Below are 15,032 nucleotides of genomic sequence, written 5' to 3' on the forward strand. Positions count from 1 at the left end.
GGATTGGGCCTGCTTTGAGCAGGGGATTGGACTAGATGACCTCCTGAGGTCCCTTCTAACTCTGAGATTCTATGATCCTTCATAGCTAATTGCTTTTGCTCATCTCCTGAGCACAGGGTAGGTGACTTGATGGGATGCCACTCTGTTTTCAGCATGGGTTATGGCTAAGTGTCTGTCCATTTCAAACATACTGAAAAAATAGGGACATGGGACGCATACAGTGAAAAGTACATTTTTACATAGTTATCTCCCCTAGAAAATCAAACAGGCTCTAGTGGAGAGTGGGTGAGTATGGGTGTTGAGTAAGATTTTATCACCCTGCTAGGCTGCTGATAGAAGATACACCTTTCTGGTCTGTTCTTTTCTCCAGGAGGAAATTCAGGCTTACCTCATCACCCTGTCTAATGCTCTTATTCTGTCTGAGGTACAACCTTAGCTGTTTGTTCTGTTCTCCTGCCCTCTTTCCTCTCGCTCCCTCTTTCTGACCCTGTCACTGTGCTGGTCTGGGATGAGTCTGGGATGAGTGGAAGTATCCTCTCATGGTGCTAAAGTAGGGTGTGGGAAAGCAGAGTTCAGTTCCCTGCTCTCCCACAGACTGTGTGTGTGACCTTGGGGTCAGTGGGAATAATTAACACTTCCCTACCTAACCATAAAGGACAAATAGATTGAAGACTGTGTGGTGCCCAATGCTGTGGTAACGGAGGCCACGTTGTCATGACTTAGATACTAATGAGTAATAGGTCATGCTCACCTCTCGGATGCCCTCCATATACAATGTCCAAACTACTGCCAGCCTCCAATAGTCCACCACTGTACTATTCTACCCCTTCCTGCCTTAAAACTGAAAACCTGCTCTGGTCAAGAGCTGTTAGGCATATCCTATGTATCAGAAAGGTCCATTTTCCTGATGCCCAGGATTTTTCCCCAAAGGTGTCGTAAAAAATTTGGAGCAGAAAATAAGTAGGTCATGTGCATCACTTTTTCTGCTTTCTCCAGGCATGGGCCTGGGTCTGCAGGATCCTGAGGTACATTATCAGCACTGCATTTTTTCAACAGAAGAACAAAGTTCTGTTACTTTTGTATTTAAAATGCTAGATAAGTGATGTGCGGACAAAACTGGAATCCTATTACTAAAGTGACATGAACTTACAGGGGCCAGAAGGAAATGAAATTTGGCCCCACATGTTTAGAGGTGGGGGCTGGATTCTCCACTGACTTGCATAGTCACTTATACACAAGCAAAAGGCTTGTAAAATTGTATACATACCAGGCACAGGTTCAAAGCCATGGAGATTCATCCACCCTACAGTATTTTATTTAATTTTTCAAAAATTGCTTGTTACATAACCTAAGAACACGACACACATTCCTTGTTTCTTTGCAAAGGACCGTCATTCTGCTGTAGGGCTTGTAATTCAAATACTGCAGCACTGGGCTAGTACCATATACAGGCATCTGACAGTGAAATTGATTTTGAAACTGACTACGCTGCTCTCCTTGCCTACCCTGAAAGACAGGCAGAAGGTAAACAATGGGCACAGATAGTGGAAAAGCCGGAGTTGTAAAGTTACATTTGTGTACGTCTAAGGTGTGATCTGCAACAAAAGTAAGGCAATTTGTTTTTAAAAATTTAGCCTTTTTTTTTTTTAATTTTTTTATTAAGCTGAAAGTGTCTCACTAACTGCCAGTAGGTAACAAAATATCCTATGTTTGTCTACGTTATCTAAAATGATTAAGACAAAAGGCCCAACGAATGATGCTTTTCCTTCTTATAGAAACTTTCAGGATGTATAGTGGAGCTTGATAACAAAATAAATAATTCCTAGCCAAAGAAGCTTATAGATTGTTTGTTTGTTTGTTTGTTTGTTTGTTTTTAATAGCTTTACAGGCAGAATGATGATCATTTTCACTAACGTGTAAGCAGCCACCTTGCCAAAATTCTCCTTTTACTTTTTTAAATAAACAGTCAAGACTTTTGGCAATGTTTTCCTGCAGTCTGTTTCTTGACTTGATTAGTTTGACCCTAGTCTCTGATAGTCAGGTGATTGGGAATTAAATGCCATAGCAAAATTAGGCAAATGCCAATAGTAACCATTAAACCTAAATAATTTAAAAAAAAAAAAGTCCATACATGAGGAGGAGTTTACCCTTGTGTAACAAATCTTGTAACCTTACACTTCCCTCTCTTTATTTTAACAAAAGCTTCCTTCAGTTAGCCAACTGTAAAGAAATAATAAAAGCCTAAGACATCCCCTGCCTTATCGGTATAGCAGCGAAGGCCACAGTCTATTGAGCGTTAGAAGTACACGAAAGCCCTAAGGCCTGGAACGCCACTTTGAAACTTAACTGCTGACTATCATGAAACAGTACAAGAGGTAGCCCCCTCTACGCTCTAGGACTGATAAGGTACATTTGGCAGCTGACTTGGGGAAGGGATCAAGGATAAAGAAAAGGACCTGCTATGAGAGAGATCATTTGAAATGTAAACCCTGTTGAACCTCACAGGTGCCTGTGCATTTCACAGAGGAAAACTGCCACTACCACTTAAGCAAGCCAGCTGTTTGTCACTTATGGGCTGAAAGAGGATTGGGATGGGCCTGGACAGCTAATGGCGTGAGGTGCAGACTGGAGTGGTTCTGTCCCGTCTCCCGCCTCCAGTTCCCACTGGCCTTGATAATACCACCCAGACAGTATCAACTCCCCAACAATCCCTTTTCTAGATTCTTTCTTCCTCTGCTCCCACGAAGTACCTTCAGTATCCTGTTCTTGAATGGCTCCCTCCACCCAATCCCTCTGCCTCTCCCCGACTTGCTTCTGCTCAGGAGGGATGATACCCTGAAGGAGAAGGCAGTGACTATTTCTCAGAAGTGTTAAACAGGGCATTGCTTCAGCTACTGAGGAGTTAAGAATTTTCCTCCAGGTCAAAATCTGTGCTGCTTATGAGGCAGCTATTTGAAATATTTTGTAGGAGGTGAGGCTTGTAGTAATTTACAGGAGCCCTAATGTGATCAAAAGCAGGTTGAGTGTACACTGTGCAATGCAATTGGTGGCCAGAGCTGGGGAAAGCCACATAGCCTTGAACATTTAAAAAGAGGCCACCAGGCCAGGACTATTCCATAGACCCAAAGCAGCTGCAATGGAGGAGGGAGGGAGGGGGAAATCTGGGGAAACAGGTCTCTCTCATTCAAAGCCTTTAATGTGTGAAGGTCTCGGAGAGGTGTGAGCTGTGGCTTGTGTGTGACCCTGCACTTCTGCCACCTCATATATAAAATAGGGTTGCATGTTCCAAGATCACAGAAACCTCCATGCAGCTGCTGGTTTTTATGTCAGAGCTGTTAACAGAGGCCGGCTGGCATCAGTTGGTAAATACTGCAGTAGTTTTATTACAGCTGGATTCTGTTTAATATAGTTACTTGTCTATACCTTTCATCGGGTTCACCCGAGTGAGCCCCCTTGAATAGCACAGGGGATACACTATTATGTCACTAGAGAATATTCATACTGTAGATATTGAGGCTAGCCAAGTTTCCACAAGTAGAGACAGGTAGCACTTAGGGAAGGGCTGTTTACTGATGCAATTACTGTTTTAAAGCCATGCCCAATTTTTCCCCATTCATCTTCACTAGTAAAAGCAGTTTGGTTTATACTGTGGTGAAACTAGAGTAATAAATGAGACAAGCATGTTTCTAGTTCCCTCAGTGCTTTGTAATGGGAACTGGATTCACTGAAGGGAGTATTTGGGTCTTGGGGGGTGTTTTTGCACTAGGGTGTACACTATGCCCAGGATACGACGAAACCAACGGAAAAAGAAATAACCTAGGACCAGATTCTCAGTGCAATCACGCGTGATGAGGGACAGGGGCCTCAGCACTGAGCATCAGCGAGCTAATGCCATGATCAGACTGGCACACATTTCAAAAAAATCCATGGTGTGGCTACCCAGGCGCGGAGTAACGGAGGCCACGCTCCCAATCAAGGAGCCAGTCAGGGATCCAGTAAGCGACTGGAATTCAGCAGCGGTAGAATCAATACTCAGTCTTGGTCTGTGCAAGCCAGCCGCAGAGCATGAGCGCTGTGGTGTGGAGGAGCCTGACCTCTGCTCCATGACATCATCTTAAATGCACAAACAACAGCGTTATTTAAAATCTACTCAGCTGCTACCCCGGGTTGAGGCCTGGCCGAGAAAGGAACTTTTACATCAATGGTACACACTTGCTAGGAATGACATTTTAGCTCCACTGAAGTCAGTCACAAAACTCCCGTTAACTTCAGTGGGGCCAGGATTTCACCCTAGAAGTGTACCAATTAAAATGTGTGTTACAGTAGTAGGGGGAAAAGGTAATCTTAGAGAAAAGCTCGTTGCGTGTACTTCTAGCTACTTCTACACACTTTGCTGTGTGGGATCACTTAAGATCAAAACGAGTTTGCAGTAGATGAGGAAAAAGTATGTTGTGCATTGACAAATGGGTAGGCTCGTTGGAATTGATTTTCCCCTTTCTCAAGTATAAAGAACTATTAAACTGTCACAGTAGCACTAGTGGAGATGAATGGAGCAGAGCTACTCAAGTGGACTAGAAACACTAGCAGATACCAAAGGAGAGTCTGAAAATATAAAGTGACAAAACCCTTAAAATTTCCCATTCTACGCGTTTCAATTGTCATGCCACAACTCTTCCTGCTTACCATCAATGCTTTTAAAGTCCAAAAGATAGCTGCGATTGTCAACCTGGTAAAGTTGTAAACTCATTTTCACATAATTCCCGGTCACTGGGTTCTTTCGACGCACTCTAAGATGATAGGCGTTCACCACCTAAAACAGGTAACTTTATTTCAGGAATAAAATTCAAGATGGTAGAAAGAACATTCCCACCCCCCCCTTCCCGCCCCCCAGCGTGAAACATTTCAAGAAAAGAACATTGTCTGGAAAGAATGATTGCTTTAAATAAATAAATATCCTAGTTTCTTCTAAAATTGTGTTTGTTTTTTTTTAAAAAATGTTAAGTGCTTTTCAGTTAGGGTTGTGTGCACCTCTCTCGCCACCCTGTTAGCCCACATGTGTAACTCTCAATACAATCTCTTCCTTTTGTACACGGTTTATAAAGGATGTGCATGGATGGCAGGTCTGTTGGGATGTGAATCGTGTTTGTGGAGTTAAGTCTCAGGGTGCGGACGACTATGGCTCAAGCTGAATACTAGAAAAAACTTCATCGCCTACAGAACTATTTAGCTAACTTCATTCTGGGTGTAATTCCACTTCCATTTGTAGAGCTGCACCAGGGATAAATATGGCTCATTAACTCTCTGTCTTGCTGTGCATCTAACCAAGCTATTAGCTGTTGCAGACCCCAGTACCTTTATTTAGACTGTAAGCTCTTCAGGGCAGGGATTCTGTTGTGCGTTTGGACAGTGACTTGGGCAATTGCCATACAAATAAATAATACCGAAAAAAGAGAAAGGGAGCAGGCTTCAAAATGACAGCAAATCAATTCACTGAACAGAGAAAGCATTTTCTTGAGGGAGAAAAGCAACACATTCCGATTTACTTCAGAAAGCAAATATTAGTGCAATGAAATGGTAATAATATATTTCTGCTCCGTTGTAACTAAACACCCTTACTCTGCCCTCTGCCTGCCAAACCAGGGAGTGGGGTAAAACTTGAATACAGTCATCTGTGTTGGAAAACAGTCCAAGGTCTAGAAGATATGCTTTAGTCAAATACAAGTAATTGGGATCTATACAAGGGTGACTGGGGAAAGTTCTACTGTCTGACTTATGCAGGAGAGCAGACTAGACCAGTGGTTCTCAATCAGGGTATGTGTACCCCTGGGGGCATGTAGAAGTCTTCTACATCAACTCAGCTAGAGATTTACGTAGTTTTACAACAGGGGACATAAAAAGCACTAGCGAAGTTGGAACAAACTAAAATATCATACAATGACTTGTAGCTAGAGCAATATCTACTATACACTGCAATGTAAATAAAATATTTATAGTCCAATTGATGTATTTTATAGTTTTATGGTTTAAAATGAGAAAGTCAGGAATTTTCAGTACTGGTGTGCAGTGACACTTTTTTGTATTTTTATGTCTGATTTTGTAAAATAAATCATTTTTAAGTGAGGTGAAAGTTGGGGTGTGCAAGACATATCAGAAAGGGGTACAGTAGTTGAGAGCCACTGGACTAGATGATCTAATGGTTCGTTCTGGCATTATAATCTATGGTTAACTCCTTTGGGGAACCACTAAAACTTGTAATTGCCACAGTCTGTAAAGCAGCTTTCAAGCCTGTCCTGAGCTGCCTCTAATGATTGGACTCAATTAGTGCATGCAGGGGCCTGAGCTGAGCCATTTTCCCACCTGTTTCACATAGTTACCCACAAATGAATTAAACGCTGGAATCTTTAACGCATTATTATGAGTGATGTTTTAAATGCCGGCATTTCAAAAGCAGCATATGCAGCAAAGGTAACGTTCACATGCTGTAAACCATTCTAGAATGAACTACTGGGGATAAACGTAGCCGTGTCATGCCGGTGTGTCGATGGGGATAGGCCTGATTCTGAACTGCCTTTCATCTTGTGTTGCTATTTACCCTGGTGTAAAGTGGTTGTAAAAGGCTAATGAGTCAGTTGGTCACAGGTAAGTGACTACACAAGGCTGTGGAGAATTAGGCACAGGAGTTCTTAATGAGGGCTCAATCAATGGCAAGAATTTATCTGAGCACAGGAAAAACCAATTGCCAGCAGCTGCAAAAATACCTGTCCTGTCCCATGCCATGCACAATAGCTCAGAAAACCCTGTGAAAAGAGAATATTCCCAAAGCCAAAAAGAAAAATCAAGCATGAGAAGTTCAGCCCCAACAGGTGCATTGTTTGGGAAGCGCTGAGTGACTGTAAGCACGAGCTAGACATAGATATACCTCACCAATCATAAGTACAGTTTCACTAGTAAAAGAACTTTTGTCCACAGAGTAACACAGCCTATCTAGCCCTTAAGAAAAGCACAAAGGGAACAGAGTGTGTAGTTTCAGGACATGTGATTGTTAGGACCCATGCAAGAGCTTTCAAAGTATTTGGTCACTAAAATTAGAAATATGACCAGCTCCTGCTTTCCCTACAGCTAAATAAGGAAGAATTATTCTTCCAACCTAGGCTGAGAAAGTTAAAATAAGGAAGTGCATATTTTATGTCCGTAATACATGTGGAGCTTATATCATGTTGAGTGTATGTAATTGTAAAAATAATAAACTAGAGATGATAATACAGTGGTATTAGTTCAAAACAAACAATCTTGTAACAATACCTACTAACTGCACTGATCAATTCAGATCAGGAGAACTTATAAGAAAATGATCCTTGAAAATGTCCACAAAGCACTGATATTTCCTACCTTCCATTCAAAATCCAGCTGTTTCATAGCTCGGTACACTTCAGCCATAATGTCATATGGTTTGCTTTGACTGCGGATTCCTAGATGCCACTTGGCTTTTTTCACAGTCAGAGGTTTTGGCTTGGTAGTATTCAGCGCATCCAAGGGACACCGTGCTTTGGGACTGTCTGCTATTAAAGGAGGCATCCGCTCTGGGTGCGGTTTTACCCCCGGAGGTATGTGCATAGTGCTGTCATCCATAAATGAGCCAGTGGGAGGACTAGAGGCGAGGTAGAACTCACTGGCTTGGTTCATGATTCTCCGATTGTCAATAATAAGGTGGTAAGCTACTGCAAGCTGGTCTTGGGGGTCACCGCTATACAGACTGTTCATCACCTCCGACTCCGTGCATTCAAACTTCTCACAAACTTCTCGCACTGCGTCGTCATCAATGACATTGGCATCGTAAGAAGGATCCTCTGGAAACAAGTAAGTGGGCAAGTCTTGTTTAAACCACTCGTGTTCTCTAGAGGAAAAAGAAATGAAACTGTGACTACAGAGAGAGACAGCGTAGCCATGAGTCTTATTGACAGTTGGGCAACCTAGCGGTGATTCATTCTATGAGCTGTGGCGTGGGGAGGGTCAAGGGGGTCGAAGACCCCTCAGCTGGTGTAAACTGGCAAAGCTCTGTTGTTTCAATGGAGCTACAATGATTTACACTGGTTGACAATCAAGCCTATTATTTTTAGTGATGTCTGAGTCTTCAGTTAGGCAGTGGAACTCATTGCCACAAGACATCAGCGTGGCCAAGAGTTTGGCAGAATCTGAAACAGGCATGGCCACTACTATAATATTCTATCAAAGAAGTGCTTGTGAAAGACCTTGATTTGACAGCCCTGCAAATTATTAATTATTTATCAACACACAGGTAGCACCACAGCATGCTTCTCTCAGACTAAGATACTGCAACAATACTGACTAGAGGGGTGAGGGACAGTGCAGTTGCCATGCGGATTCTATTTTTGGTCTTTCTCTTGTAACTCCCAACAAGACTGAGAGTTGTGTGAAATAGTCACACCAAACAAAGCCAGGAGTGTGTTTGCAGGGTCTCCTGCATGTGATGGGGTGTCACCCCACAAAAGGCTTGCAAGGGTGAAGGTGGCCAGGTAGGCCAATTACCTCCCGAGCCGCAACTGGAGACGGAGTCAGGGATTTAAGTAGAACAGGCTCAGCTGGACAGGACCAAGTAAAGCCTATGTAAGCTAAGAAGCTGGCAATGGGGGTGCTGCAGATATTCCCTGGGAGAAGGGAAGGTGTATTCAGGACTATGGAGGGTAGTCTGTGGGTAGTCCCTGGGAGGAGGCTGTTGGGAGGCTGGCAGAGGGGGGGGGAAAGCAAAGACGGTGGGAGATGGTTCAGGAGAATAGTTGCAAGGAATAGGAATGCAAGCCTTGGCTGCTGACTAGAAGGCCCCTAATTAGAGGATGGGCCTGGGTCCCGCTACCAGCTGCTGACCAAGTGGCACCAGCAGGGCAGTGAGCAGGAACACTGCCTGAGCCCAACTGTCAAGAGGGACTTTGCTACCCCTAGATAGGGGAACGTGGTGACCTGGCTGGAGGGGAGGCTGCGGTTCCTGGAGCAAAAGGGGCCCGCAGATGCGAGAGAGAATGCTGGAGGGGTGCAATGCCTGGTCAGATCTAATCCCCAGACACAGGAGGAGGTGCCACCAGTGGTGAGTGGACCCCATGACACCACATTAATGAATATCGCCTTGGTTCACAAATCCAGGCTGATGTTCAGTTTACAGACAGGCCACCCTCCAAAAGGCACCCCCCTCTTGCTCCCTCCCCATTTTGCCTGTGCCCTCTGCAGACAGGCCCTCTACAGGCCTCCCTTGGGATTTCAGTTTTTCTTGAGGCATGAATTGTGGCCACTGCCTTTTCCAATGCTTTCAAAGTCTTTGAGGGGGAGGGGAGGTGTTCAGCATGCATCCATCTTCCATCTCCATAGGGCAGTGAGACTGTGGTAACACTGGTGGCAAACACCACTGTTTATCGCACTAGGCACCATGGGGCAACTCCATCTTAGAGACAGTGGCAAGCGAGTGTTTCTCTGCTCCTGCATGGGGGTGGAGTGGCCATTAAAATCTGCCTCTCGTGCATGGACTGTGGTAAGCATTGGTCACAACCTGGAGAGCATAATTTGGGTCTGGAAAAGGCGCTGCCACAAAATTGCCCCTCTAAACTTCTGGGAGCAACTAAATGGTCGTATGCAGCCTGAAGGCAGAAACACAGTGTGTAGGATGGTGTCCCAGAGCAGGAGCCCTTGGGGGGGTAGGGATCCTCATGAAAACCCACACCTACAGGATTAAGTGTGCTGCCAACCCCTAATAATAGCACCTGCAAGTGAACTGAACCATATATCATTCATCCGGCACTGCAATGTGATTATGTGTATGTTAGGAGCTGGCCTGAGACCCAAACACCCATCACATGGTAATGACTCTTGGTCACTGCTGTGCTGATGTAGCTACGAAGTGGTCACCCATCCTCCACATCCCATTACCAGCTGTCCTCCTCTCATAGTGCTCCTCCCCTAAGATGCAAATAGATCCACTAAACTAAGAGACTTGAAAATAAAGGCACCACTTTCACTTTAGGACGACGTGGCACTATAAAACCATCCTTTCCAAATGAATTAAATACCCAAGGACTTTTGGATGGTTGTGACATTTAAATGCTATTTTTAAGACATCACTTAGATTTAATGATTCTTATGTATTTCACAAAAATAGAGAATGCTCCTAGTTTACAACACTGTACTAAATTATATTCAGTTTCTAAGAATCTTTAAGTCCTGCTGTCAGACATGCATTTTTAATTATATTTAAAGGCCCAAACATCTACTAAAGAATCTCAGTGCTCACATTAACCTGAATTTATATGGTAATGTGAACAGATAGAGGTACAGCAGCATCTTATTAATTTGCTAGATGAGAAAATTATACTACATTTAAAGGTGAGCCATTTGCCCTCATTAAGGAACATTTTTCATGTGTTTAATTCTGAGAGTTAGGGCTGTGGATCCTGCGTTCTTGGTCTATGCATCTTTTCATGTTTGCTGTGACTCTGCATATTAAATACACTGTATGCTGAAACTGCATTCAGAAGGAAGAAGTTTTTAAATTAAGTAACAAAACATGGCTGATGAATGCTAATTTCTTAGCATTACTGCATCATATGGCTACTTTTGCCAAGCACCGTTAAGGATACTTCAGACCATTTTATAATGCAATATGAAAGGTCCTCGTTACTTGCTGAAATGCACCTACTAACCTTCAGAAACTATGGTATGTTGACACTTAAAAAGCTGCTGCTGCATGACTGTAGCACGTCAGTGTAGACACTCACTACAGCAATGGGAGGGGTTCTTCCGTCACTGTCATTAATATACCTACCTGAGATGCAGTAGGAAGCTCAACAGAAGAATTCTCCATCAACTTAGCACTGTCTACACTAGGGTTTAGGTCGGCATAGCTACATTTCTTAGGGTATGGATTTTTCATGCCATGAGAGATGTAGCTTTGCCATTGTATATTTTCAGCTAGCCCTGAGTTCCACAACACAGCTTGCCCACCACACACAAGGTCTATTTGAGGAGAGAAGCTTCTGCTGTGACTTCTGACATGTGACATTACCTTATGTTCTTGATAGTTGCTCGCTTGAGTGGGTCAACCTGCAGCATGTGCATGAGGAGAGTGGCAACTGAACGGTTGAGGTATTCGGGGATGTAGAAAACACCTCCACGGATCTTCTTAAAGAGCGTGGGAACGTGTTCATCGTCGAATGGCAGCGTCCCGCAGAGAAGAGCATAGAGAATAACACCACAACTCCAGATATCCACTCAGGGCCAGCATACAACCTAAACAAAGTCAGGACAACAGAGAAGATTTCTTTTCCATGTTTTGTCTGTTTGCCAATCGGCATTATATGCTTTGTAGTAGAAGTTATAATATAGCAGAGGAACTTTAAAAGTGGACCCTGCAGGTTAAATGCTTCAGTTTGTACTCCTACTCCAGTGCCCTAAAACTCAGCCTCACTGTAGCTTCTCTGGTTCTCTCAGACTGAGACATGGAGGTGCAACCCAGAGACTAATTAATCTAAGAGGCTAGGAACCAAGTTTGCTCTTCCTCTCCAACAGCCCTGTGAAAGCTTGTTTTCTTGTTCCAATGGCTGATGGACTCAGCCAACTATTTCTATACATCCACCAAGGCAGATATAACTACAAGCAAATATTACACCTGTGTACATTTATATTTTTAATGTAAGAAATCTGTATTCAAGTCCGATCCACTACTTAGGCTTCTAGGAAACTGCTAACGTGGGCTCGGTTATCACAAAGCTTGGGTGCCCTTGATACACTCCTTTGATTATTGAGGGTTGGATTTTTTTCAGTAATATTGTGTACATGCTCCTCCTTGGCCAAAATTTCAAAAGTTGGATGCCTAATGTTGGGCTCCTACAACCATACTCTGGCACGTAAATAGCTCGCTCTATTTTCAAAAGTGCTTGTCACCCAGCAGCTCCTACTATGACCAATCAAACCAGCTGAGTACTCAGCATTTTTGGAAAAAAATGGCCAACTATTTAGATGTATAAGTATACCTCTCATTAGGGTCTTGTTTTTGACAATTCTGGCGGCCCAGTGTTTCTGCTAGTTCCCAGATTGATAGGATGAAAACTGATTTGTTTTTTAGGCCCCAAGATATATCTGCTCTGTCTTACAACCTGTCCTTTCATGCTGTGTTAGCCATCAGGCCATGGCAGAAGGTGAATTTTGAATCCACTCACATTCTCTGGTCTCCTAAACAAGTCCACGTGCAATGTCATACAACAGAACTAACAGACTGACCAGTCTCCACGCTATGTGAAAAACATTGTAGTGATAATTCTGACAGGTGCTGTCCCTTTAAGAGCAGGGCAGGGTGGGAAACCCTTCCAGGATATAAATTGAAAAGCTGAGCAGCAGTGAAGGAGTCTGAGGGGAGGCCTGAAAGGCAATATAGTCAGGAGATTAGTAGATGAACCAGGTTTCGACTATACGGTGGTTTTGTTTCTTTTATTCATTCTAATAAACTGAACCGGTGGAGTCCTTGCAATCCTTTGGGATCTAGAGGGCAGTAACTTGTACCTTTTCTCTTGCTGTCCTTTGATACAGCACTATCTTCTATACTGCCTGAATGCAAGCATGGTTAGAGCTCTACTCAAGGAAGGTGGGACAAGCTTGATTTGCAGCTTCTTTCTGGAGCTGCAGCAGCTGTGGACTTTCTGGCTTTGCCCACTGTCTGGTCAGCATGACTCATGGATCCCTGTAAGCGCAGTTGTTGCCTCAACTCAGTCCTCTGATGGTCTAATTCAGAAGGAACTCTGCCATCACTTCCACTGGCATAAGTGGCAGGGAACTTAATCAGAAATAATCCACATTAATCAAAATGCTGCGTTTACTTGGCCTGTTAGATGAGATACAGCAGTAAAATGATATAGGAGAAGTGTACAGGGATTTTGCCACCTGTTTTCTGTTTAAATGAATGCAAACCAGACATAGTATAAAAAAATAACTGGTGGGTGACTGGAAAACAGGTGGTTATGAAGAATATGTACAGGAGTCTAAATTAGGAAATCCTTCATTCTAACCCTGATTCTGACACTGGCCTGCTGTATGGACTTGGGCAAATCAGTTTGTCTCTGAGACTCCATTTTCACACCTGTGAAATGGGAAAGGAAAGGTACTACTTCCATCTGGGTGTGATGAAGATTAATTCAGGATTGGCCGTGCGTTCAATAGGTAAGGTGCTGTATAAATGCCAATACCTGCAGTACTGTAGTGCATGACTGCTGCACAGTTTTGTTAATCATTAATTTAACAGGAAGTCACGAACATTCTGTCCCATGACAGGAGCAACCATTTTTTTGAAAAAAAGAAATTGATTAAAAGAAGCTAGAAGATAAGACTTTTCAGATGGAACCACTCTTAAGGTATGGAAAAGGGGTAGAGACCATTGTTAAGGTTTGGGAAGTGGGTGGGTAAAATTGGTTGGTCTATCACTGACTAGTTCTCTGTACCGACATAACAAAATTACAGATAGACAGATACAAAAATTGGCATATTGGGTGAATAAAATTTTAGGGAGGGAAACTCATTGCATATGAAAAGGATTCAGATCAAAAATATATTTACCTAATTCTTTATTTAGGTATATAAACAAAAATGTCTTTTAATAACTCTTTTTAAAATTTTTTAGAAAGATCATTTTCTATTTTTAATCATAGAAAACTAAACAAAGTTTTGTCACTAGATTCACTCCCACTTTTAAAAATGGAGGAGTTGGGGGGTAAGGGACAGCTCCAGCTATCTTTAACAGTAGTACAGAATAGGTTTCAAATACAAGAACAAATGCAAGAATCACACCTGAACGTACACTTGCATTAAAATGGGTTTTCTCAATGCTAAGTTATACCTTCCGGAGATGACTTCAGGTGCTGCATAGTTTGGGGAGCCACAGCTGGTTCGCAGAAATTCACCATCTGACATCATGTTTGACAACCCTAAACGCAAGATTCTTGCATATTGACACATGCTTTGAATGTTTGGTTAGCGACAATTCTATGCTTCTAAAAGGATGACAGGAGGAGTAGCAAAGGAAGGAGTGGGGGAAATTATGAAATAATAAAATTAAACAATTAGGGGTTTCTGGAATGGTGGGGCATCATGCATTACAAATGGGCAGAGATGGTGTCCCTCGCCTCTGTTTGCCAGATGCTGGGAATGAGCAACAGGGATCGATCACTTGATGACTACATATTCTGTTCATTTCCTTTGAAACACCTGGGACTGGCCTCTGTCAGAAGGCAGGATACTGGACTAGATGGACCTTTGGTCTGAACCAGTATGGCCATTCTTATGGTCATATGCGGACAAATTCTGTACTGATGTTACTGCGTTGGAGTCTACCATAAATGTTAGCTCATTTTTTTTTTAATTATTACGCTGAAAACAGTGATGAATTTGCAAATTACCTTGTTTCTCCACTGTTCTAAAACCCACGTATGTTTATACTACAAACACAAGAGATCTCACTAGCCATGCCTGTCCGCATTGAAGGGTGAGTGTTTACAATTATGAACTCTTCAATTAAAATTATGAAATTGTTAACGGCCATGCAAACTGACTTAGTTCTGTAAGGCACGTTATGTTGACACACTCCAGCAAGTGGCTTGTAGCTGGCTACGTTTCTGGAATGCTGTTGGGGTCACATACCAAAATCAGCTATCTTGGCATTCATGTGTGCATCCAGCAGCACATTCTCTGGTTTCAGGTCTCTGTGGACAACCATATGCCTGTGACAGTAATCCACTGCAGAGAGAATCTGCTGGAAAAGGCGTCTAGCCTCTGTATCTTCCACCTACAAAACACCGGGAAACGGTTAAAGCTTTCTCTGAAACGACACTTGGCAAAACAGCTTTGGCTCTGTCAGGAGCTGGAAAGCTCTATGATGCACAGATGAAATTAAACGTAGATTGTAAACAGAGACAAATGTATAAAGCAGATTTTTCCCCTTGCATTTTATACGGCGTTACTGTTTTGAAATAAAGCTAATAACTAGG

At 42.9% G+C, this 15,032-nt stretch overlaps 1 protein-coding gene across 1 annotated transcript in view; it reads right to left on the reverse strand.

The window, feature by feature from the left end:
- The window catches only part of PRKAA2 (protein kinase AMP-activated catalytic subunit alpha 2), a 31,853-nt gene continuing 16,821 nt past the window's right edge, over positions 1 to 15,032 (reverse strand). The window contains 7 exon segments of the mRNA XM_030573157.1: positions 1 to 4,113; positions 4,684 to 4,810; positions 7,390 to 7,894; positions 11,066 to 11,270; positions 11,273 to 11,289; positions 13,886 to 13,973; positions 14,686 to 14,830. Coding sequence (XP_030429017.1) covers positions 3,878 to 4,113; positions 4,684 to 4,810; positions 7,390 to 7,894; positions 11,066 to 11,270; positions 11,273 to 11,289; positions 13,886 to 13,973; positions 14,686 to 14,830 — 1,323 coding nt within the window. The 3' untranslated portion in view covers positions 1 to 3,877.

This window comes from Gopherus evgoodei, chromosome 8 (genome assembly GCF_007399415.2).
Source record: "Gopherus evgoodei ecotype Sinaloan lineage chromosome 8, rGopEvg1_v1.p, whole genome shotgun sequence".
Lineage (NCBI taxonomy): Eukaryota > Metazoa > Chordata > Testudines > Testudinidae > Gopherus > Gopherus evgoodei.